The sequence below is a fragment of the Vombatus ursinus genome, unplaced genomic scaffold (assembly GCF_900497805.2).
Source record: "Vombatus ursinus unplaced genomic scaffold, bare-nosed wombat genome assembly UNPS02011700.1, whole genome shotgun sequence".
Lineage (NCBI taxonomy): Eukaryota > Metazoa > Chordata > Mammalia > Diprotodontia > Vombatidae > Vombatus > Vombatus ursinus.
The window spans coordinates 6,925,262-6,948,356 of record NW_020951478.1 but is presented as its reverse complement, the minus strand read 5'-3'; the positions used below and the strand labels follow the sequence as shown (position 1 = coordinate 6,948,356).

The window sequence follows — 23,095 nt, the reverse complement described above, 5'->3', positions numbered from 1 at the left end:
CAGGGTATCCCAGAAGTTTCAGGTCAGTTTAAAATTTCATTGAGACTTTTGGAGCAACCCATGTATGTGTGTGTATACTTACACATGCATGCATGCATACATACATGCACATATATTTATAGATAGGTTATGTAAACACATATATATGTAAACATGTACTGTATAGATGCATACATGCATGTGCATATAAATGTGTGTGCACACTGGTCCATACATGTGTGTATGCTGTATCTACATATATTTTTCTTTTTTTTATTAGAAAGGTCTGCAAACTTTAAAAAAAAAAGTAACTATATTTCAATAGAATTAATTTCCTTTTTAATCCTATGTATTTTATTTTGTGCATATGAAAACATTATTCTGAGAAGGGATCCATAGGTTTCATCTGCCTGCCAAAGGGGTCTGGGATACAAAGAGAGTTAAGAACCCCAGGCTCTTCCATCCTGATACATCCCCACTGATCTACTGGTACCCAAGCCTCCACCCATGGAACAGTAGATGAATTCTGTGTAGTTTCATCCTCTTTGCTGCAGCATTTTCATGAGTTTAGGGTGCTTGAAGGGGAGATGCAGTAGAATAGGCGTGGTTTTCTTTTCACACATACAGAAGAGACATTTTTTTGAGGGGGTCCAGACTTTTTATGCCATGTGTTGCCTGTTCAGAATCATACACAATCACTGCTTTATTTATGAACTTCTGTTAAACGTGAAAGATTTTAAATATATACTTTAGTGACTCATTTTCACCTTGAAGATTAAGACAATAGAGTTGGCAATTCCATGTGTTGAATTTCTTTTTCCCTCTTTCAATCTGCAGATGGTCGCCTTTTACTTGTAACGCCAATGGACCCTTTGTTTATGGTTCTGTACTACCTTATAAAGGCTGAGAAAGAGGTATGTTTCCTGGTTTGGGACACTAAAAGGTTAAGGGAAAAAATACAATACTCTTTTCTATCCCAGCCCCCTCCTCTTTTAATTATTCCAAAATGTAGTTTCCAAAAACTTCAGATTTAATTTCACCATCATAAAAATGTACAGCATGTGCTCTGGGACAGATTCATACCTCAGAGCCCCCAGGGCCTGAGTTTTAATCCAGCCTCAGCCACTAACTTGCTATGTGACCTTCAGCAAGTCACTTTCACCTCTTTGTGTACCCCCACTAGAGTCCTATAAGGACTAAGCAATGAAATTTTTTTATAAAACACTTGTTAGATTTGGAGAAGTATGATTTAGATGTCAAGAAAATAACAGCATCCTTGGGGAGAATTCAGCAAGGAAGAGAGAAACTCACTTTCTCACCTGTGCCTCAAACACTCTGGAAGTCAGTAGAAGGAATGGAGGTTCAGAAGGCATTAGAGAGGTGGGATATCTTAGCTGACACTTGTATTCGAAAACCCTTTTGGTTGGGGTCACATTCACTTGGCATTTGTGATCTTTCAGTCAAGGCTGAACTGACATTTTCTTTTTTTCATCAAAGAAGAGGCTTTCTAAAACCAGCTAATTATCATACCAAAATTGTAACTTCTCAAGAGGACAAAATGTTTTGGGGTACTTTAGATGTGAACAATTAATATGTTTGAAAATGAGTTCTAGCTCTTTATTAAAACATTACTTTCTCCTTAGAGCTTTCTTTACTTTTTTAGGATTTAGTAGAAACCTCTTGGAAAATAACAAATTCCCCTTACTTTCTTCCTTTTTCTTTCTTCATATTCCCCAGTTAGGCTGAATTAGTGAGGTTTTACTATATAACTGTCATTCTTTCTCCTGATGTGATAGGTAACAGTTAGCTGTTGGGATTAGGACAGGTAAGAGGGGAGGAAGATGCTTTTCTGCTATTCAGGAGGCCACGACCCTTCTTAAGCTATACCTAGGGAGAAAATGGAAATTTCAGGTGAACCAAATAATATGAATTAAGTTTGAAAACCACTAAAGACCTCTGGCTTTCATGACCTTTAAAAAGAGGCAGCTCATGGCACTGTGCTTAGAGTACTGGGCCTGGAGTCAGGAAGACCTGAATTCAAATTCAGCCTCAAACATTTACTAGCTTTGTGACCCTGGGAAAATTATTTACCTTCTCCTTGCCTCAGTTTCCTTTGTTGTAAAATGGGGATAATAAGAGCACCTGTCTAGGGTTATTGTGAGGATCAAATGAGATAATATTTGTAAAAAGCAGTTAGAATAGTACCTGCCACATAGTAGGCATTCTAGAAATGCTTACTTCCTTCCCCATCTTTAAAAATGGATTCTTTCTGTTTTTGCTACATGAAATGGAAGATGCCGAAGGTGTGTTCATTTTTATCTAGTGACACTCTCCCAAGCCATCTTTACTTGATAGTCCTTTAGCAAAAATGTTTGTAGTTAATAGCAGAAAGTTTTGGTTTCATTTTAGACACAAAATGGTTCTTAGACGATGTCTTCAGTTTGTAACTTTTTTCCATTTGTTAGGGGTTAGTTCCAAATATGATAAGGATCTTTTCTAATGTTAACCTTTAATTTTCTATTGCAGAAATTATTTTGACATAAGTGAAAATAACTCTTTTCTTCACAGCAGTCCCAAGTGTAACTAATGTTAGATCCAAAATATTAGCAAATTCTCACGTTACAATTTTTTTTGGGGGGGGGGAAGGAAATAAAAGTGAACAAATTAGTTAATTATAGCATTGTATTCCAACCCTGACCTGTGGTAGGCCACATATGTACACACATGACTTCTAGTCATCTGGTATTCAAAATTCTAGCTAATTCTAACAAAATGTAAAGGCATGAGTGATCTTGGAATAGAAATCCAGTCGCTTTAAGATTTTGGCCCTCTGAAAACCAGACTTTCCACTTGAGTGACAAGAAGGACACTGAGTCCAAGGCATTTCCAACCTCTGTTCTTTACAACATGAAATCTGAGAAAACCCCTTCCCCTGGTGAACAGAGGGGTCAATAAGCATTCCTGTTTCAACCCATTGAAGTCCTAAGTTAATATTTCTGTCCAGCAGAAGAGAATGGAAAACAGCATCTCAGGGTTCAAAAGAAATTGTTCCTAAAACAGAAATAGAGAGCTAGAGGGAAAGGGGGATGTGGTGGATAGAAAACCCCACTGCTTCTTCGAATCCTGCTGGCTGCTGCAGATTCTCACAAGTCTAATACTGATTTTGGAAAACTTCGTGTATGTTGTCATGTTAGTAAAGTGGGGGAAATGGAACCCAGTTCAGAAGGGATGATGTGTTGAGGGTCTGTGTATCTAACTTCAGTCCAAGTCTCTGGGTCTGTGGATATTAGGACATATAAATATATCTCCACAAGCCTAATTTTCATATGACTGGCCCTGCACTGTGCTCACCTTTTTAATCCTCTTTTGTTTTCTTTTAATTATTCAGCTGTTGTTTATTTGTTTTTTCGTCATGTCTGACTCTTTGTGATTCCATTTGGGGTTCCTTGGCAAAGATACTGGAATCGTTTGCCATTTCCTTCTCTAGTACATTTTACAGGTAAATGGGGTGAAGTGATTTGCCCAGGGTCACACAGCTAATAAGTGTTTGAGATGAGATTTAAACTCATGAAATGAGTCTTCCTGACTCCAGGCCCAGCAGTCTATCCACTGCACCACTTAGATGTCCCCCTTTTAATTATATTTTTTACATTTAAAACGAAATTTTGTATGTTTTTCTGTTTGTATGTAATGGTGGTATCTTCTTCATGTAATACTCTTTTTTTTTTTTTAAGAATGGCTGATTTTGGTGTTATCTTGGTATACTGTGAATAAGAATAAGAAAATAAGAAAAAGAATTAGAAAACCTGGGCTTTAGTCTTGACTCTGCTCCTAACTAATTGTGAGTGGGAGCAAATCACAGTTTTTCTGGACCTTAATTGCTTTCTCTGTAAGATTAGGGATCAGATCTAATCCCAACTCTGTTGTTTGTCTGTGATTCTGAATGCTCTGCCCAAAAAGGTTTTGACATCCTCTTTAATCAGGAGACATTGTGGTTCTGACAGAGACAGAATGCACCTAGAAATTTTCCTGCAAGGGAAGGCATTGTCGTTGGTGTGCGAGTTGTGTTGTACAGTCCTGAGTTTGGATGCCTGGCAGAATCAGGACGCGGCTTGAGAGCCTTGCTCTTCCTAGCGCTGCCCGGGCTGTGCCAAAAACACTTCATTTAGGACTTCAGGCTGAACTGCAACTGACTTCCCAGAGGTGGAAAGTCAGGGCTATACTCTCATAAGCCACTTTTTTCTTTTGGGACTCTATGGAAAAGGGTGTTGGGATTCTGGGGAATCACAATTGAAATGAAAGTTCTGATGCTGGCCTGCCTCCAGCAGGTTGTGGCTGTAGAAAGCAGTGGGCAGAAATTCACTAATGTAAATCAACCCTCTGCCACACTCCAAAGCTGCCCCTTCGTCTCTACCTCCACTGCCTCCCTGCCCCAGTCCCTTTCATCATTCCACCCCCATTTTGAGCGAGTTTCTATGTTTTTTGAGCATAGAATAACTTTGTGTAGGTTAATTTTATGTCATAGTGTTTCATAAGCAGATAGTGTTTAAAATGCTTTATTTATAGTTAGTCTGGAATCAATTTATAGATTCATTATGTGGTACCCCTGGCTCTCTGCCTCCTTGGTTTAAGGCTGCCAGCCATAAAGTAATACAATTTATTATTATTATTATTATTTTTCTCCTCCTCTTTGGGGAGAGAGAAAGGTTGTTTGCTGACCATAATGCGTGTTTTCCCATTGATGTATCTTTTTTTCAGCAAGGGAAGTTTCAGCCACTGGATCAAGTGGTGATAGATGCAGAGTTTCCTAGCTGTTCCATGCTGTTGCAGTGTGCCAGACTCAGACCTTTTCTTCACCATGTGACAGAGGAAAAAGGTAGAGTATTGAGGAGCTGTGGTCAGTCAAAAGACCCCTCTCCTCTAGTTAGGTATTAACATTTGGAGTAACGTTTCATTGACGTAATAAAAACAGAAGTTGTGAACTTAAGTCAAAAACGTAATTACCTAGAGGCCCAAGACCTTGTATACTTGGTACCTAATTGGTCCTCAGAGTTCTTAGCTTAATCTGGCATAAAATATCTGAATGTTAATTATCCTTAAATGTAGGGGTTTCCCATTTGAAAGCTTTACTAATTCTTTCATCATGGGGAGAGGGTTGGTTTTCCATTGATAATCAGACTGTTCTTGATGAGCAGTATGGCCTTTGGGAGGTGCTGTGGTCTGGTGCCCTGAAAGTCTAGGGATCAAAAGATCTAGTTTCCAGTCTCAATTCTGTCACTAACTAACTAGTTAGGTCATTTTATTTCTTTGTGTCTCACTTTCTTTTAAATAGGATAATAATTTCTATTCTGCTTAACTCATAGACTGCACTGACAATTAAGTGAGCTTTCGTGAATGTATGTTGAAAAATTAAAAGTGAATGCAAATGTATGATATCATACATATCATTTTTTAAAAATCTCTTTGTGTGTTCCTTCATTTGAAGGCTGTTTGTTTGTTTGTTTTAATCAAGTATGACCATTTTCCATTGCCAGAGTTTATCACCAATAAATTTTTTGAGTGAACTCTCTCTCTCTCTCTCTCTCTCTTTTTTTTTTTTTGGTAAGGCAGTTGGGGTTAAATGACTTGCCCGGGGTCACACAACTAGTAAGTGTTATAAGGCTGGATTTGAACTCAGGTCCTCCTGACTTCAGGTTCTGTCCACTGCTCCACCTACCTGCCCCAAGTGAACTCTCTTAATCACTGTGCGTGCACACACACACACACGCACACATGCACACACACCCACCGAGTATGCCACCATTCTTTGTTGTCCAATCCACTTGCATTTTTTTTTTAATTAAAAACACATACACACGCCTGTTGGCAGTGGTAATGCAGTATTTCTAGAACCCTTTGCTGTACTCCAAACTTTTTAGCTTATTGAGTGACACTGGAGGCCCTTGTATCAATGGTATATCAGTTTAACATTGGGGCGCCATGATATATCTGTTTTCAGATGTTCTAGGCTTGATTTGTTTTTCTGTCATGGTTAACGTGGGCAGACAGAATGGGAGCTAGAGTCAATTAGAGCCTGATAACTTGTGATTGGCCAGGGTCAGAGAGAGTTTGGCCAACTGGGACAATTCTTCTGGGACCAGACAAGTGTTGGCTCCAGGAACTCTTGGCTGGTGATTGGAAAGAAGAGAACTACATTAATTACACTCTATCTTCAAGGTGCCTACTAAATTCCTTTTTGGCTAAATTTGGAATTCCATTTGTAGATCTGAGGTAGTATGTAGCTCTAAGGCTTTATCAAAGTAATTTCATGAAAAAAAGACCTTTTTTTTCCCCTTCAGTCAGTATTTGGCAGGAAGAAACAACAGACTTATTTGTGGCCGAGACGTGGGGCTACTCTAAATGACTGTTTTTGAAAACTGAAATAATGAAGAGAAATTACTGGTTGTTTTAATTTTTGAAAAGTTGACACAAGTTGAAAACGCAAATAATGAATTACACGAGACTCTGCAGTTGCTAATACAGAAATCTGACAGACTTCTCTAAACTAATTGGAAAAATGAGCACAATGACTATGGAGTCAGAGAATTTGGGTTCGAATCTTGCCTCTGATGTTTCCCTGGGTGATTGAGTAAGTCACTCAGCCTCCAGTGGAGGTGGATAGTGGAAAGGGAAGAGTTCAGTTTTCTCATCTATAAAATAAGGAGATTAGACTAGATCAGGGCTTCTTAAACTTTTTCCACTTGCGTTCTCTTTTTGCATTTTGGTTAGCGTCGTGTGGCCTGAGGGCATGTCCTGTGCAAAATGTGCATGCTTTGTGTTCAGAGCCAAGGCTGTAGCGAGGTTGTATGATGCAACACGGGGCAAGCGCTATCAGAAACACCTTGGATTCATTATTTGTTTGATTTTTAATTAATTTTTGGTCATTGTACGTTCAGAAACCTTTTACTCTTGCCAAATTTTTTGCGACCCCCATGTGGGTCACAGTTTAAGAAGTCCTGGACTGGATGACCTTTAAGGTCTCTTGTGGAGATCATTGGCTCACGTATTACTGGTATCCCAATCCAAGAAGTCCCCTAGTTGTCCCTTCTTCCTTCCATTCCCCATCCTGTGCCCTTGCCACGTCTTCACTGAGGTCAGGCAGAGGGAATCATTATCTGAAACCTAACTTTATATTCTGTTTTTCTAACTAATCTTCTTTACCTCCAGCACTGCCTGTGTTTAATCCTTGATTTTAAGAAGCCTTATCAGTGTAAACAAAATAGAAATGCTTAGAGCTTGGTTTGGACTCGTGTTAGGTTGCGTGCCCTGCACGTATCTTGTTTGCTCTGCTTGGAAGAACACTTGTCTCCTTTAGGATGCTGTGCCTGACAGTGGCCACTTTTTCTCTTGAGACATACCCAGCAGGAGATCTCTCTCTCAGGAGGCTCTCCAAGTGTATCAGACTTTACATAAATAAAAATACCTCTCCTGTTTATGTTCCATGTCAAAAGGCAAATGAGAAGAAGTGTTTATATGAAAGTGCTTATATGTGTTTTGATGCCCAGACTGTTCCTTCAGTTAGGCAAGGGAGATCTTTCTTTTTTCTCTAAACCTTGTTTTAAGACATAAAGATTCCATTCCTTTAGAGAATGTCTCTTAACCTTTTTGTGTGTTTCCTGGACCCCTTTGGCAATCTGGTGAAGCCTACAGACTCCTCAAAAGAATAATTTTAAGTACATAAAATAAAATGTAGTAGGACTTTGGAGAAAACCAAGTATATTGAAAAACGGTTTTTATATCTAGATCTATATCTACTATACCTATTTATTCACACACACACACACGTGTGTGTGTGTGTGTGTGTGTGTAATGTGTAATGCATAAAGTTTATAAATTTGGGCTTTTGTTCACAGGGAAGAAAATACAAAGACCTCTAGAGAATTGTGTATTGTGTATGTTATTGTATAAAATTTAAGTCAAACTACTTTCGTCTTCATGCAGGAAGGGAAGAAGGGAGGGGCCAAGGCAAGGGGAGAGAGAGAAAGAGAGAGAGAGGAGAGGGAAGTTCTAAATATAATTTATACCATTAAAGTTGGACAATTTATGGTCTGCAGTGAAAGTGGAATAATGGAGAATAATTCTTTGGCCAAGAATTATCCTGGCCTGATAACAGGATTAAAGTGATGTACAGTTCAAATAAGTAATTTTGAGTGAGTCATTCAAACTTTTCAGTTATCTGGGCCCTTGTTGTTAAGGTGACAGTTATATGGTCTTCTTATCAGTTTTGTCCTGCTGTTTTTTAAAGGGTTGTAAATATGTTTAATTTCACAGTAGCACAGAAAGCAAAATGGTTTATTTTTGCTGTAGTTAGTATTTCTAAGGAATTTTTCTGAAAAAATATAAAATAATTCCTCCCCTCTTACCTTGTGATTGAAACAGTGAATTTTACATAAGACGAGCTTTTACAGAGTGATTTCTTTTCCTGTATCTACGTAATTATAGTTAGTCAACACACGTTCATTAAGCATGAACTCTGTGCCAGGAACTTCGCTGAATGCTGGGGGAAGGGAGGGAGGGGACAGGGAAGAAAGACAAAAATACTTTCCTTGCTCTCAAGGAGGTAACAGGCTGATGAGGGAGACGCTATAAAAACAACATTCATTCAAGATATATTCAGAGTAGATGAGAGGTAATGTTGATAGGGAAGGCACTGGTTATTGGCTCCTCCTGCGGAAGATATGATTCAAGCTCAGTCTTGAAGCAGAACAGGGAAACTAAGATAGAGGTGAGGAGGGAACATATTCTAGGCATGTGGGGCAGCCAGTGAAAAGGCATATTAGGAGATGGGAGCACTACAAGTGGGCCCTTGTAGCTGGATTGTAGAATGTGTGGAGGTGAGGCAGTGTCAGGAGACTGGGAAGGTAAGAAGGGACCGGGTTTGAAGGGCCGACAAAATGCCAACAAAAACACTTTATATTTGAACATGGCGGTAAGATGGAACTGCTGGGGTTTGTTACCAAGAGGGATGATACGGTCACAGCTTTGCTTTTAGGAAAATCATTTTGACAACTGACTGAAAGACGGATGGATTAGAATTAGGAGAGACTTGAGACTGGAAGAGGATCCAGCAGACTTTTATAATAATCCAGGGGGTGAGATGAAAAGGATTTGTACACTAGTGTGGCTTATGTTAGTGAAGAGAAGGAGACATACATGAGAGCTGTCCTGAAGGTAGAAATGATGAGACTGGGCAACTGATTGGACCTGGGGAGTGAGTGTGAGTGAAGGGTGACTCCTAGTTTGTGGGCCTGAGTGAATGGGAGGATCGTGGTACCCTCCGCAGTAATGGGAGAGTTGGGAAGAAGATATGTTTGGAGTAAAGATAATTAGTTGTGTTTCAGACGTAAGGAACTTGATAGGTCTTTAGGACATGTAGTTTAAGTGTCCCTGTAGATAGGTAGTTATCCCAGAGTGAAGCAATGAGTCTAAGGCTGAATATATAGATCTGAGGATTTTCTGCATAAAGATACTAATTGAGACCTGATAATGGCCCTGCTACTGTGGATGTATCTTTAAGTATTACAACTTGTCACCATAGGGTTCCACTTTCTCATCTTCTGGATGTGTCTCCACTAAGCATTGTGTGTATGTGTGTGTGTGTGTCTTAGTGATTATCATATACCTAGGACCTAGTTATTTAAATCCAGAGGATTATCTCTCAGATAAAATAATGTCCCAAAGACAATGGTCGCTTCAAATCAATATTAATAGTTAATTTACAAAGAAGCCACTTCATATTCTCTTTTGGAAATATCTCTGTACGAAGTTTCTACGTTGACATTTAAAACCTTTATTCTTTAGTTACACTTTATTATACTCTCTTATGAATCTGTATCCTAGGCCTTGTAAACAAAAAAACTTTTGAATGGCCAGAGAAAGAATGTTTATTACAGGACATCACAACCTCCAGCTAGATAAATGAGGAACAGGGTAAGTCTCTGCAGGTGATCGTCTAGACACAATATATAACTATCACTACTTAATCCCCAAACTAGCTGATCTGAAATTAACCTCCAAATGTTGTCTCCCAGGGCTTGGACACCAAGGATTTGTATTAAATCTGTTTAGGACTGTGAAAACTACTCTCTTTCTTTCTCTGCTTTCTGTGTCTGATGAAAAAGACAGAGCCACAGTGGTTCTGTCCTGAGTGATGATGGCAATGACCTTACCATCACCTGCTTTATTAGTGAAGGAAATGATGTGTCCCTGTTCACTAGATCTGGGGGAACAGAGAGGGGTTCTTGCCAAACAAGTTTCACATACAGTGGAAAGATGACAATGGGAAGGATTAATAAAGGGTTGTAGCCTTCTGCGCTGGAGTGTGACATTTTGTTTCATATTGCTCAGGCAAAAGCTGTACTGTGATCTTGTCTGATGTGATTAATATGAAGAGCCAAGAAATCTTACCTGATTAAACAGACAACGCAATGTTGCCAAGCTTTGTATTCCCAGAAGGCAGGGGGGAAAAAGAGACCATATGAGTTTGTGAGTTATGGAAAATGTTGAGAAAATAGATGTTAAAATATGCTTTAGGCAGTTTGTTCAACAATACATCAGGGAAACTTCCAAGTCTACATAACAATTACCCGAATGCTGAACATATTATTTAATTGTAGTCCCCCTTGTATTCCATCTGTATTTCTCAAACCCAATCTTTCCAGATGTTTTATTCTGGTTTTATAGGCACCAGACATATTAGGGAGAAAAGCTTTTTCAATATATACACATAATATAAAACTCAGTCAATAAACTCTCACAAATATTAAGTGTGCATTGCATTTTAAAGACAAGCAAAGGTATATGCTATTAATTGTCATCAAGCTAGCACTCTCACAATTGTTACCCTTATTGGTTTCTAGTACTTATAACTATAAAAATGAGCAAATTTGAACGTGTGTGCGTATGTGTATGTGGTGTGCGAGTTTGCATTTGTGTGTGTGCGCTTGGGATTTTGGTTGTGCTTTCATTCATTCTCCCAGACTCACCAGTTATGGTGGGAGATTTGGAATATTCCTGTCTGTCCATTGCCACTTTTAGATGCTCCCTCTGCCTCCACCACTTAGTAACCTTTCCTCCTTTGAAATTTATTCAGTCCGTATTTACCACCCAGTTGACAGTTTGGTAGCTCTTATCTTCAGAACCTGAAGACACACTCTTCTTCCTTTCATGCCTTGCTCATGGTCTTTCTCTACACCCAGACTCCTGCCCTATGGTAGAGTGCTTCAGCCTACATACTCATCGTGTCTCAAACACCCTAAATTCCCACTTTCTCAACTTAACTCCTAGATTGGAGTTTGGAGATTGGAACTTCACTCCAGTTTACCACGGAGATAAATGGTCATGCCCTTGATCTTGACATCGCTCACAAGTATTCCACTTCCATATTCATGAACTTATCACTCCATCTTTAGCTTTCCCTTACAACCCCAGCCATGTTTTTTGTCCACACAGTGACCTGCAATCCCTCCACCCATTAGTTCTTTACCAGGCAATCACCTCATACACTGGCTACATCCTCCTTCCTGCCCTATCTTGACTCCCTTGGTAAACCAGTCCAACCCTACACTCTCCTTTACACGAGTCCCTTGCTACTTCATCCAGTCATGCTTTGGAAAGCTCAACTTTGGATTACTTCTACCATCCACTGCCTTCAGTCTTCTTCACATGCTGCTTAGCAGAGCTGGGGAAAATTGCAAAACTGCTGACTGGATCCATTGCAAATATTTGTCACGTAATCTCAGCATAACCTTACTATAGCAAGGCAGTCCTTTTATATGTCCCTAATCGATTCATTATTCCACTCACCTGCTTTTCCAAACCTTTTCACCCCTTCTCGAACCTCCCTTTGCACCCCCCTTCATACATACACACACACACACACACACATTCTCTCTCTCACACACACACACACATACCCACACACACACACTCTCTTTCACACACATATACACACATTCACTCTGTCTCTAACACATACATGCTCTCACATACTCTCCCCCTCTCTCCTCCCTTTCCCTCTCCCCTTTTCCCCTTCTCTTTCTCTCTCCCTTCCTTCTTCCCTCCCTCTCTTTTTGCTGGAAACCTTGCTTCATACTTCATTGAAAAATTTGAGGCCAAGAGCTCCTTCCTACCCTCCCTCTTACCTTAGATCACTCTCCTTTACTATTTTCTCTTTCATCCCTGTCTCATACGAAGAAGTGGCCTAACTCCTTATCAAGACAAACCTCTACACAGACAAGTGATCCTATTTCATCTTATCCTGTCCAGCAGATTGCCCCACTCTCTCACTAATCTTCAATCTCTCCCTGTCTGTTGACTGCTTCCCTGCTGCCTACAAAGACTCTCCCATCCAGAAAAACCTCACCTGATTTGTCCATCTCTGTTTAGCTATATTTCTTCTCACTTTCATAGCTAAACTCCTTGAGGACATGATCTACAATCAGAATCTCCACTTCCCTTCTCACTTCTTCTCCAGTCTGTCTTCTGATCTTATCATTCACCCAGAACTGCTCTCTCCAAAGTTACCAGTGACCTCCTAAATGCCCAATTAAGTGACTTTTTCTTAATCTTCATCCTTCTTGAACTCTCTGTAGCCTTGGGAACTCTCAGTAACCCCTTTCACTTTATATTCTCTTCTCTCTGGGTTTTTGTGACATTTTTCTTTCCTGGTTCTCCTATCCATCTGACTGCTCCTTAACTCTTGCAGGGCCTTCATCTAGGTCAAGGCCATTGATCATGAGTGTCCCCAAGGCTGTGTACTGGGTCTTCTGTTCTCCCTCAATACCATTTCCCTTGGTCTTATTAGCTCCCATAGATTAAATTATCTCTATGCAGATAATTCTCAGATCTATTTATCCAGCCCTGACCTCTCTCTTGACCACCAGTCTCACATCTCCAATTGTCCATTGAACATCTCCAATTGGAGGTCCTGTAGACATCTTAAAACTTAACATGTCCAAAGTTGAATCCCCCCTCCTAAACCCTCCTCTCTTCCAAACTTTCCTGTTAGTTTCAAGGAGACTACTATCTTCCCAGTCACCCAGTCTTACAACACTAAGTGTTGTGACTCTTCACTTGACTCTTGATTCTTGACGTTTTCTCATCCCCACATTCAGTCTGTTGCCAAGTTTTGTTGATTCTACCTTTAAAACGTCTTCCATGTACCTTCTTTTGTGTAACATGGCTGCTACCTGGTACAAGCCCTCATCACTTCACACTTGGACTAGATTGCAGTAGCCTTTCAGTTGGTCTCCCTGCCTCAAGTATCTCTCCATTCCAGTTTGTCCAACACCTCACTATCAGAGTGATCTTCCTAAAGTGCAAGTCTGACCATGTTGCACCTCCACTACTCAGTAAACTCCAGCGGCTCCCTATTACCTCCAGCATCAAACATAGATCCTCTGTTTGGCTTTTAAACCCTTTGTATTCTGGCCCCTTGCAGCCTTCTTCTACTTTTTCCCTCCAAGTATGAACCAGTGACATGGCCTCTTTGCCATTCTTCAGGCAAGACATTCCCTTTCTTGATTCCGTATCTTCTCACCGGCTATCCCTTGTGCCTGGAGTGTTCTCCTTCATCTCCCTGGCTCCCTTCAAGTCTCAGCTAAAATTCTACCTTTTCCAGAAAGCCTTTTCCCGTAGCCCTAAATGCTAGAGCCTCCCTTTAAGATCACCTCCAACTTATCCTTTATGTATCTTGTACATGTATATTTATTTGCATGTTGTCTCCTCCATTAGACTGTGAGCTCCTTGACATCAAAGATTTTGCATTCTTTGCATTCACAGCCCTTAGCACAGTTCCTGGTACATGGTAGGTGTTTAAATGCTTGTTGACTTTGTTGAAAACTGAGGAGTCATAATGCAGTGAAAAGAACTCTGGTTTCCGAATCTGAAGACCTAGGTTTGGGTCTTTCTCGGTCACTTAAGCTATGTAAAACTTCACTCAGATCATTTACCTTCTTGTCCTCAGTTTTCTTATCTGTAAAATTAGGGTGGAGGAATGTCCTAGTGGGCCTCTGAGGTGCTTTTACACTTTAAATCTATAAATCTTCCAGCTCTACATCCATGATCCTCTGAAGCCCATAGAGGTTAAGTGAATCAACTAAGGTCACACAACTCATTATTAGCAGAGATTGAATGAGAGTCCATGTCTTTTGTCTCCTAGGCTTATGTTCTTTTCACTGTACCTTACTCTCTTTATTTGTCATTGTAGTGTGGAGACAGATGACTATTTTATGGACATATTTTGGAAATAGTTTCATAGTTCAACTGTTTCTTATAATCTGAAAAATATAAGAGGCAAAAGATGACCTATATTCACCATCTTGAATTAGAACTGGAGACTGTAAAGGTAGAGGAAAAATATAGGAGATAGATTCTGCTTTTTTTTTTAAATATAGTTAGCTTCATTCTAGTTTAATTTCATATCATTTAGGATTTTTCCTACTGCACTATTTTTTGTGCTTCTTTCTATGATTTTTCTAAGCATTTGAAATCCTTTTTCTTTAATGTCCGCTGTCTTCTTATTCTAAGGAACTAGAGATATTTAGCCTGGGGAAAAAAAGGTTTATGAAGGATATGATAGCAGCCTTCAGATATGTAAAGGTCCATTATGTAGAAGACTCCTACTAGACTTTAAGTTCCTTGAGGACTAGGGACCTGTCTAGGCTAAGCTTTGTATCTCTTCCAGCATCTATCATGGTACTTTGTTCATGGTAGATACTTACTGTTTATGAACGAATGAAAAGGGGCCATATTTGTTTTCCTTGACCCCCTACTGCAGAACTAGGAGCACAGAGATTGGGGGTGGGGGCATGGTATAAGGAAGAACTTCCTGACATTTATGAGATGATCAAAACTGAAATGAGTTTTCTCTTGAACTACTAAGTTCTCCATTATTAGAGGGCTTTGAATGGAGAATGGATAACCACTTTCTGGAGTATTTGTTGAGGCATTCCTGCTTAGGCATTAGTTGTATCACCCTATCTCTTTGCACTAAAGTCTCTATGAAAAATATCCCGCATGATCCATTCTTTTAAGGGCTCCTACATATTGGAGAACTAGTAATTCTATTTTTAAGGCTTTTAAAAAATGGTTATGTGACATTATTGGGTATGACTTTTGTGACAACATTTGCAAAATGGAGCAGATAAGCACTGTGAGTTCAAAAGGCTTTTTTGGAGCCAAAGACATACATGAGAGTAAGCCTACAGAGGTTTATGTGGTTGCTTGTATGCAGGGTGCCATCTTAAGGCTAGGACAAATACCTCTAATAATCTATGCATCCTCTGAAAGAAATATAAAGGTAATACAAAAAAGACAGGCTGTCCAAAACATGGGCATATGGAAAAGTAAGATAATTTGTCAAATATTTACCTTAAAAATAGAATATGTTTCCAATTTTGCTGCAGTTTCCCGTGACTACTTGTCACAATTTAATACCCGTAGTAATATTAGCAAGTTGCTAACACAGAATAAAATTGTATGTTTTCTTCATCTCCGGCCACCATCAGAACCTTCTTTATGAGTAAATTCTTATGGCTCCTCTGAAGTGTTTAGTAGATCACAGGATAGGGAATGCCCTTTACTTCTGAGAAAAAAAAACAACAATTTTTTTCCCCTTATATTCTGCCCTGATTCTGAAAAATGTTTCCCCAGTGACCCTACTCTCTTCCAGGTAGTCCCCTGAACCAATAGGCAAGAAATTTATGGGCAGGAGGTCTTATATTTCTGACAAAATCCCATTTGTACATATTTTTCCTTTCTGTTATTCCAAGGAAGACACTTAAGACTGTGGGGAAAATGGAATAAGGCCACTACTTCTTACCTTATTGTTGGTCTTAATTTTGAGAAATCTGCAGTAAAAATGGAGAAGAAATATACAGCAATGGAGTCCTGGGACCTCCCAGCCCTACTGGGATGCAGATCATTTAGTATTGGTACAAATGATTTAATGCAAATACAGTGAGGTTTCCTTGTCCAAACAGTTTCCATTCCCATTACTTCCATGTAGAGGAAGGGAAAAAAGTCATTCTACATAACTCTTTGGGATAATTACCATGGAGTTACATGTGGTAAACACCAATCTGGCGTTGTAATTTACAGTGGCCATAAGAATATTCATGGTGGAGGGGAGGAAGCATTGGAGTGGAAGCGATACCATTGCTAGTTACAAAGAAAATACATACTCTCTTGAACTGAAGAATGTTGCAGATGGGTACATTTGTTTAATGGTATTCAAAGCTGCTTAGATACATTGTGGGCAAGGAGGAATGTGTTTTATGGGAAGTGTAACTTTTATCCCCATACAGGAACAGGCTGATTATAATGTAAATCTGAATTTTTTGAGATAATTCGCTGGTCATACTGGTAATACATTTATGATTCCTATATGAATCTTTTCTTAGTATTATACCAATCCTTTCATGTCAGAATGGAGTGATTAACAAACTTTTTGTTAAGGTTATGTAACAGCCTGCCAGTTCTTCTGTAAGCTTGGTTCCTATTGTTAAAATTTACAGGATCATGTACTGTTGAAAGTGGAAGACAGTTCCCAGAGCTTTTCAGTCAACTCCTTTGTTTTACAGATTAGGAAACTGAGGCCCAAGGATGTTACGACTTGCTCTGTAGTTGCATGGTTTTTGTCAGTGGCAGATCTACAACTATAAGTAGGGTTTTCCCATGTGATTTTAGGGAATGGACTTTTCATAAATACTGAGGTGATCTTAAATTTTCAGAAAAGAAAAAGTAACTCATATGTTAGTTTGATGAGTCTTTAAAATGTTTCTATACCTCTTTATGTGTTATTTGTGACTAGGAAAGCAAGAAACTGTTTTTTTCTCAGTGAAGTATCTCACTTGCGTGATTAGATAAATTCTGAAAGCTAACATGCATATCAGGTAGCTTTTGAGTTTCTTTTGGGTTACACCCATAGCTCTGATTTTCTTTTTCCTCTTTATTTTAACCTAGAAATTGGAAATAAGAAGTTTTATAAGTACAGCAAGGAGAAAACATTGAAGTGGCTGAATAAAAAGGTATAGTTGTTTGTTTGTTTTTTAAGCATTAAATGCCTGCCTGTTTAAAGTGGGAGTATTAATATAACAAGTTATTTGATTTGAAACAGCTTTGTAGAATGAACTGAGCCAGAAAAGCTACATGAGAATTGCCAAGTCTGATCCAATTAAAAGCTTATTAATAATAATTATTCATTTCTAGAGTTCTTTAAGGTTTGCAAAGCACTTTCCCCACAGCAGCAGTATGAATTAGGTAATGGAAATATTATTATTCTCATTTTACTGGTGAGGAAATTGAGACTCAAAGAGGTTAAACCACTTACTCAAGGTCACATAGCTAGCAAGCTGCAGAACAAGGACTACAGCTTACGTCTTTCCTCTTTCCAAGTCTGACACTGGACTAGACTTCCTCTTGCCATCTAGACAGAAACATACAGACAAATATGACAAGGCACCCATGTAAAGTGGGGCAGTTTGAATATGGGCAAAGTGGTGAAAAATATTTTTATTGACCTGGAAAACAGTGAGTTCAAAGTCTAGTTAAACAAATAAAAAAACCTCAACTTACCTCTATGAGTTAATAAGTATGAAATAAATTGCAATACTAGTAACATTGAATTAAAATTTCATACTATTTTTAAATTCACTGTAGTTCAACTAGTTGATAAACATTAGTCAGTAAACATTTACTAAGCACCTACTATGTGCCAGGCATCATGCTAAATTCAAGATATTTTTCAATTAACTATAATTTTTATGTCCTCATTTGGACAATTTCTACTGGACTATTTGTAGATGATTATATAGTTTCATAAGATTTGTCTTTGTCTTCATATCAACCTTAATAAAGATATACTAAAATTATGGCTAAAGATGCAGGTTAATGAACATCAAAACAGTGAACAAATATTTACAGATCTATTAGTTAAGAGTCTAGGTTGCATTTCTGCTCTCAAGGCTGATTGTTTATTCATTTTGTTTTACCTTAATTAGAGTCATTCATATGTTCAGATTTCTCATGAGGATGTTTCACTTTCACAGAACCTCCCTAGTATTTTCTAGAAAGGACCCAGACTAATTCTATACAATTTGGGTCTCATACATGTAAAATAGCAAGTAAGCAGTAGAAACAGGATCTTGATTCAGGTTGGGAGACAATATCCAAGTAGAGAGGTCTTGAAGGAGATAAAAGATATGGGAGGAATCAGGTCTAGAAATGCAAGTTACTCCCCTTAATAGTCATTTAGTCATAAGATTATGTTTGATATACTAAATATAACTAGCACTAAGTTGTGGAAGCCATTGGCAACTAATTGATATTAGTTCTAAAAGATCATGTACTGATACTGCCAACTGGTCTTCAAGCTCTACCTGGATCAGTTATAATTATTATTATTATTATTATTTTTGTCAGAAGCTAACACAGTTATCTGTTCTATCTGAATTCCTGTCAGCTCATTCCCTAAGAACCTGGGGTTCTTAATAGAGGTATGGATCTGCCATGCCAGAGAGCATCAGGTGTTCTCCTGTTTTACATACTATTGGTAGCCTGGCAAATAAGCACAAAGTCAGGCTGTTGCTATTTGATCAGTCATTTAGCAGACATGTCCTGTGGAGACAAGCTGGAGAAGGGTGGATCTTTCTTTTATTAGTTTAAACACCATAGGATGTCCTTTATTAACACACTCTTAAGTAAAACTTATTTGCCCAGCAGAAATATATGATTGGGAAGCAATGACCTTGTTATCCTAAACCAGGAGGTCTTAACGCATTTTGAGTCATGCACCCCATTGGCAGTCTAGTGAAGCCTGTGGACCCCTTGTCAGAGAGAGGTTTTTAAATGCATAAAATAAAATACATAAGATTACAAGGGAAACCAATTATATTGAAATACAATTATCAAAATATATGGGAAAAAAAGTTCACAGACTCCAGGCTAAGAATTGCTGTCAGTGCATCCAAATTTGCTATAAAAATTTGTCCAAGACAGAAGTGTTGAAGACCATCCTTTTATGAGGTTTCCGGGACCAGTAAGAATTTAGTGTTTCCTGTGTTTCTACATTTTATGTTCATAATTGTGCCTGTGACAGTATAATATAGGGTAGGTGTCCTTTGAGTCTAGATAACGTAAATTGACCTAATGAAACTCTAGCCAATGTCCTGTCAGCCTTGGAAAAGGGTGAGATGTTACAAAATAGATCACTGATTTTTCACTTTTAATTTTGCTAAATTATCATGGCAGTGCCTTGTAAGATTTGTAGCATTCCCCAGCTTTTTATGTATGGAATAAGAGCTGATGAAAATGTTTGAATAGAATCTTGGTGCCTCATCTAATATTCCCTTACTCAGTCCTTGTTAATGGTTTAAGTGAATTTATATTTCTTTGAGTAAGCAGAGGTTCATGCTTATTGCACTTAGGGAAAATTTTAAGTTAGAGTTTTAGATATACATATATTAGGAATAAACTGAAGTGTTATCATTTCTCTATAATTTTCTTCTGAGTCTAGAGTCATCTTTGATCTTGTGGGGTACTGTATAGGTATTTATAGAACCTAAAATACTCATTCCTCAGTCCCTTAAATAGCGACTTTATTGGCCTCTACAAAGCCTTATGTTATTTTCTTCCTCAGTCTTTGTGGCATAGTTTTCCAAATTGGAAAGGCTCAAGTGTTCTTTTAATAGGCACTGATTTCCTTCATTCTTCCCATTTTTATCATTCTGTAGGTGGATCAGACTGTGAGAGCTTTAAAAATCAGCAATGTAAATGTAGGTGCCCGAGTTTTGTCCGCCACATTTGTCCCGGGTGACCATGGCTCTGATGTCAAAGAAGGTAAGTTCATAGAATCATAGATTAAGGTTAGAAGGGACCACAGCTGCCTTCAGATCTATCCTTTTATTTCACTGATGAGGAAACTGAGATACAGAGAAGTTAAATGACTTCCTCAGGGTCATGTAGCTGGTAAGTGCCTGAGGTGGGACTTGCATCTGATATATTGCAGCAGCAGCCATCTTAGAATAGAGTAAGATGCTGGCAGCTCAATACCTATCTGCAAATTTTTAAAGCCTTTTATTTTTATTTTTATTTCATTTCTGATATTTATTTCTTTTGTGAGAACATGTAACAGGGATGTAATTTTTTTCTGATTCAAGTGCCATTTTGCGGCAGACTTCCTTTTATTAATATTTGCTTAAATATTAAAAGCTTGACTTAGATTCAAAACTAGTGTACTTTACAGGAAGAAAAGTAGGGCACTTTTTCAATTATGTGCATGATTATTGTGTATTCTAATTGAAAAAAATAGATAAGTTTACAAGTTGAAGACTCAAATCACGCCTTCCAAGGATGGTATGAGAGAACTGGGTACTTCAATCAGAGAAGACAAGACATGACAGCTGTCTTCAGAAATCTGAAAGGTTTTCACGTGGAAGACTTCTTCTGCTTTGAGAGCAAAACAAGAACAAAAGAGCAGCAGTTACAGAGTTAGATTTTATGACGTAAAAGGATTTAAAGTTAGATGGGACCTTATAGATTAAGATGACCAGCAGAGGTGAGGTGACTTAGTAACGGAGCCAGGCTTCAGATATGGGTCACTTGATGCCAGATGTAGTGGTTCAGTGTAAGGACCAATAACAATTAGAGCTGTCTGAAAAGGAATTGGCTGCTTCATAGGTTGTGAGTTTGTTCTCCATCACTACAGTTTTTCAAGTAGAAGTTAATTAACCATTTATTTTAGATGTCGTAGATGGGAGTAATGCCTTAGATATGAATTAAATTGGATCACCTAGATGAACATCTTTATAGAATATAAATCCCTTGAGGACAGGGGCCATTTAGTTTCCATCTTTGTATTCCCATTTCCTACCATAGTGCCTGGTATAAAGTAGGCACTTAGTAAATGCTTGTTGATTGATTTACAAGTCGCTGCTCAGTGGTTATGCTTCTCAAGAGAAATAATGGATTAATGGGTTGGCCACCCACTCTGCAAGACCTCACATCTCTCACCTAGATGTGTGGATACCTGCTCACTCCCTGGACTGGCTTACTTCCAGTCTGCCTTTTCACAAGCAGGTTTAGGTTCCCAGAAAAGGACTTCCATCAGTTATACTCAAACTCCCTCTGAGTCCTAGGAGTCACTCTATTGTGAGGGAATATATTCCCCCTGTCCAACACTCCAGGTCTTGAATCCTCATGATGTATTTCTATATACACAATCAGCTACTCACAGTAATCGCACTTTTAGATTTTATGAATACTCATTTATTTAGCAGTAAGGCAAAAGACATAATAATATCTCATATATTAAAGCAAATATAGGAAAAGTAATTATATCACAGTCCACAAATAAACCTGGGTTAACCCCACCAAAGCACTCAGGTTTCTGTAGGGGAAGAGTGGGCCCACACAGAAATTTGCAAAGAAGACACCTAAGTGAAGAAAACACGTGTACTCAGGGTAGCTCACTCTTCTAGAACTGTAAACCTCAGTATCCTCGTTGTCTTAAGAACTGTCCATAAGGTTTCCTTGATGTATGTAGCTTATATGTTGAATAAATGCTTCCCCTGCTAAACTGGGTTAATCTACACCAGGAGTGGGGAACCTGCAGCCTCAAGGCTAGCCCTCTAGATCCTCAAGTGCAGCCCCTTGACTGAATCTAAACTTCACAGAACAAATCCCCTTAATAAAAAGATTTGTTAAGTAAAACTTAGACTCAGTCAAAAGGCCTCTCCCAAGGACCTAGAAGGCCACATGTGGCCTCAAGGCCACAGGTTCCCCATCTCTGATCTGCACTGTCTTTGATAAACAACTCACTGGGCACTATGTCTCAACTAAACTAGTTGATCTACTACATGACTTCTTTGATTCTCTGCTTTCAATCTATTGTCTAGCTCAGCTAGACTTAATCCCTAACATAACTGTAGTATCCATCACTTCCGGCTTCAGACCCAGCTGACACAGTTCTGAAATCTGTTCTTTCATCTCTGTCTCTTCTTATCTTTCTGGGTTCAGGCTGTCAGTCCTTTCTGCAAATGACTGTACCTAAGCTTGTGATTGGAATTATAGAACACAGGATTCTAGGTCTGGGAGGAAACTTGGAGAACGTATAGTGAAACCTCCTTACTTCATACAAGAGGAAACTGAAGCCTATAATTAACTGTGGGGGTTCAATAGATACCTGCCAAACAACATTCTTTCAATTCCTCCCTCTCCTTGTTTGATAGTTAGAAGAGTTCTACTTACCTGTATGTTTATGCATTGTGATTGGTTTCTAGAAATCTCAAGACTATTCACAGAGACCATTGTGCCACTGTCCCTTTGTATAACTCAGATATATACAGCTTGAGTCATTTTATTTAAAAAGAAATTTGAAGAGTAGTTCACAGCATAATAAATGGCAGTCATCTTACAAACATTCCTTGCACAGTCTGCCAGCCAGTACCATGCTAGAAGTGGTGAGATTCCAGCTATTTCTGTGACTGGTGGGAAAAGGGTACTCTTTTCTTGTACCTTGAACTCTGATTTGGAACATATTATTTTTCTAATTTTGACTCAGATTTAGAGCTGGAAGGGACCTTAGAAGGTTCCCCTCATTTTACAGAAGCCCAGGTTAATTAAATTGCCTGAAGTCTCATAGTTAATATTGGTAGCAAAATTGGGACTTGGGCATCTGAATCCAGATTCAGTTCTTTCTGCTGTAGGATGCACTGACCCTATTCCCCTCTGGGTTAAGCTGACCCTGAAATCCCTTTCCCCTAGGCATCAGTAATCCTAAAAAACAAGATGACTTCATTTCTGATATGGTTTTAAAAATCATTTGGAAAGGGCCATGGCGTCTAGAGAGGTCTTGATGTGGATGAAGGAGTCTTATATTTCAGCTTGCAAATAAACGTCCAACTTACAAGTGAACTTTTGGAATAGAACCTCTCAAAGCTGGGGAGTGCCTGTAGTTCAAAATAGTTTCCCAGGTAACAAGAGAAAGATGAGGACACTTTTTGTGCTCCTCATACATCATTTAGTTTTTGTTTTTTCATTGTGTAATTTGGAGGCTCTAGGGAGGGTAGAATAATGT

At 38.7% G+C, this 23,095-nt stretch overlaps 1 protein-coding gene across 2 annotated transcripts in view; it reads left to right on the top strand.

The window, feature by feature from the left end:
• The window catches only part of RNASEH2B (ribonuclease H2 subunit B), an 85,017-nt gene that overhangs the window by 31,471 nt on the left and 30,451 nt on the right, over positions 1 to 23,095 (top strand). For both annotated transcript variants that reach the window (XM_027856908.1, XM_027856907.1), the window contains exons 4-7: positions 817 to 893; positions 4,738 to 4,855; positions 16,984 to 17,048; positions 19,752 to 19,857. In XM_027856908.1, coding sequence (XP_027712709.1) covers positions 817 to 893; positions 4,738 to 4,855; positions 16,984 to 17,048; positions 19,752 to 19,857 — 366 coding nt within the window. The remainder of the gene's footprint in view (positions 1 to 816; positions 894 to 4,737; positions 4,856 to 16,983; positions 17,049 to 19,751; positions 19,858 to 23,095) is intronic.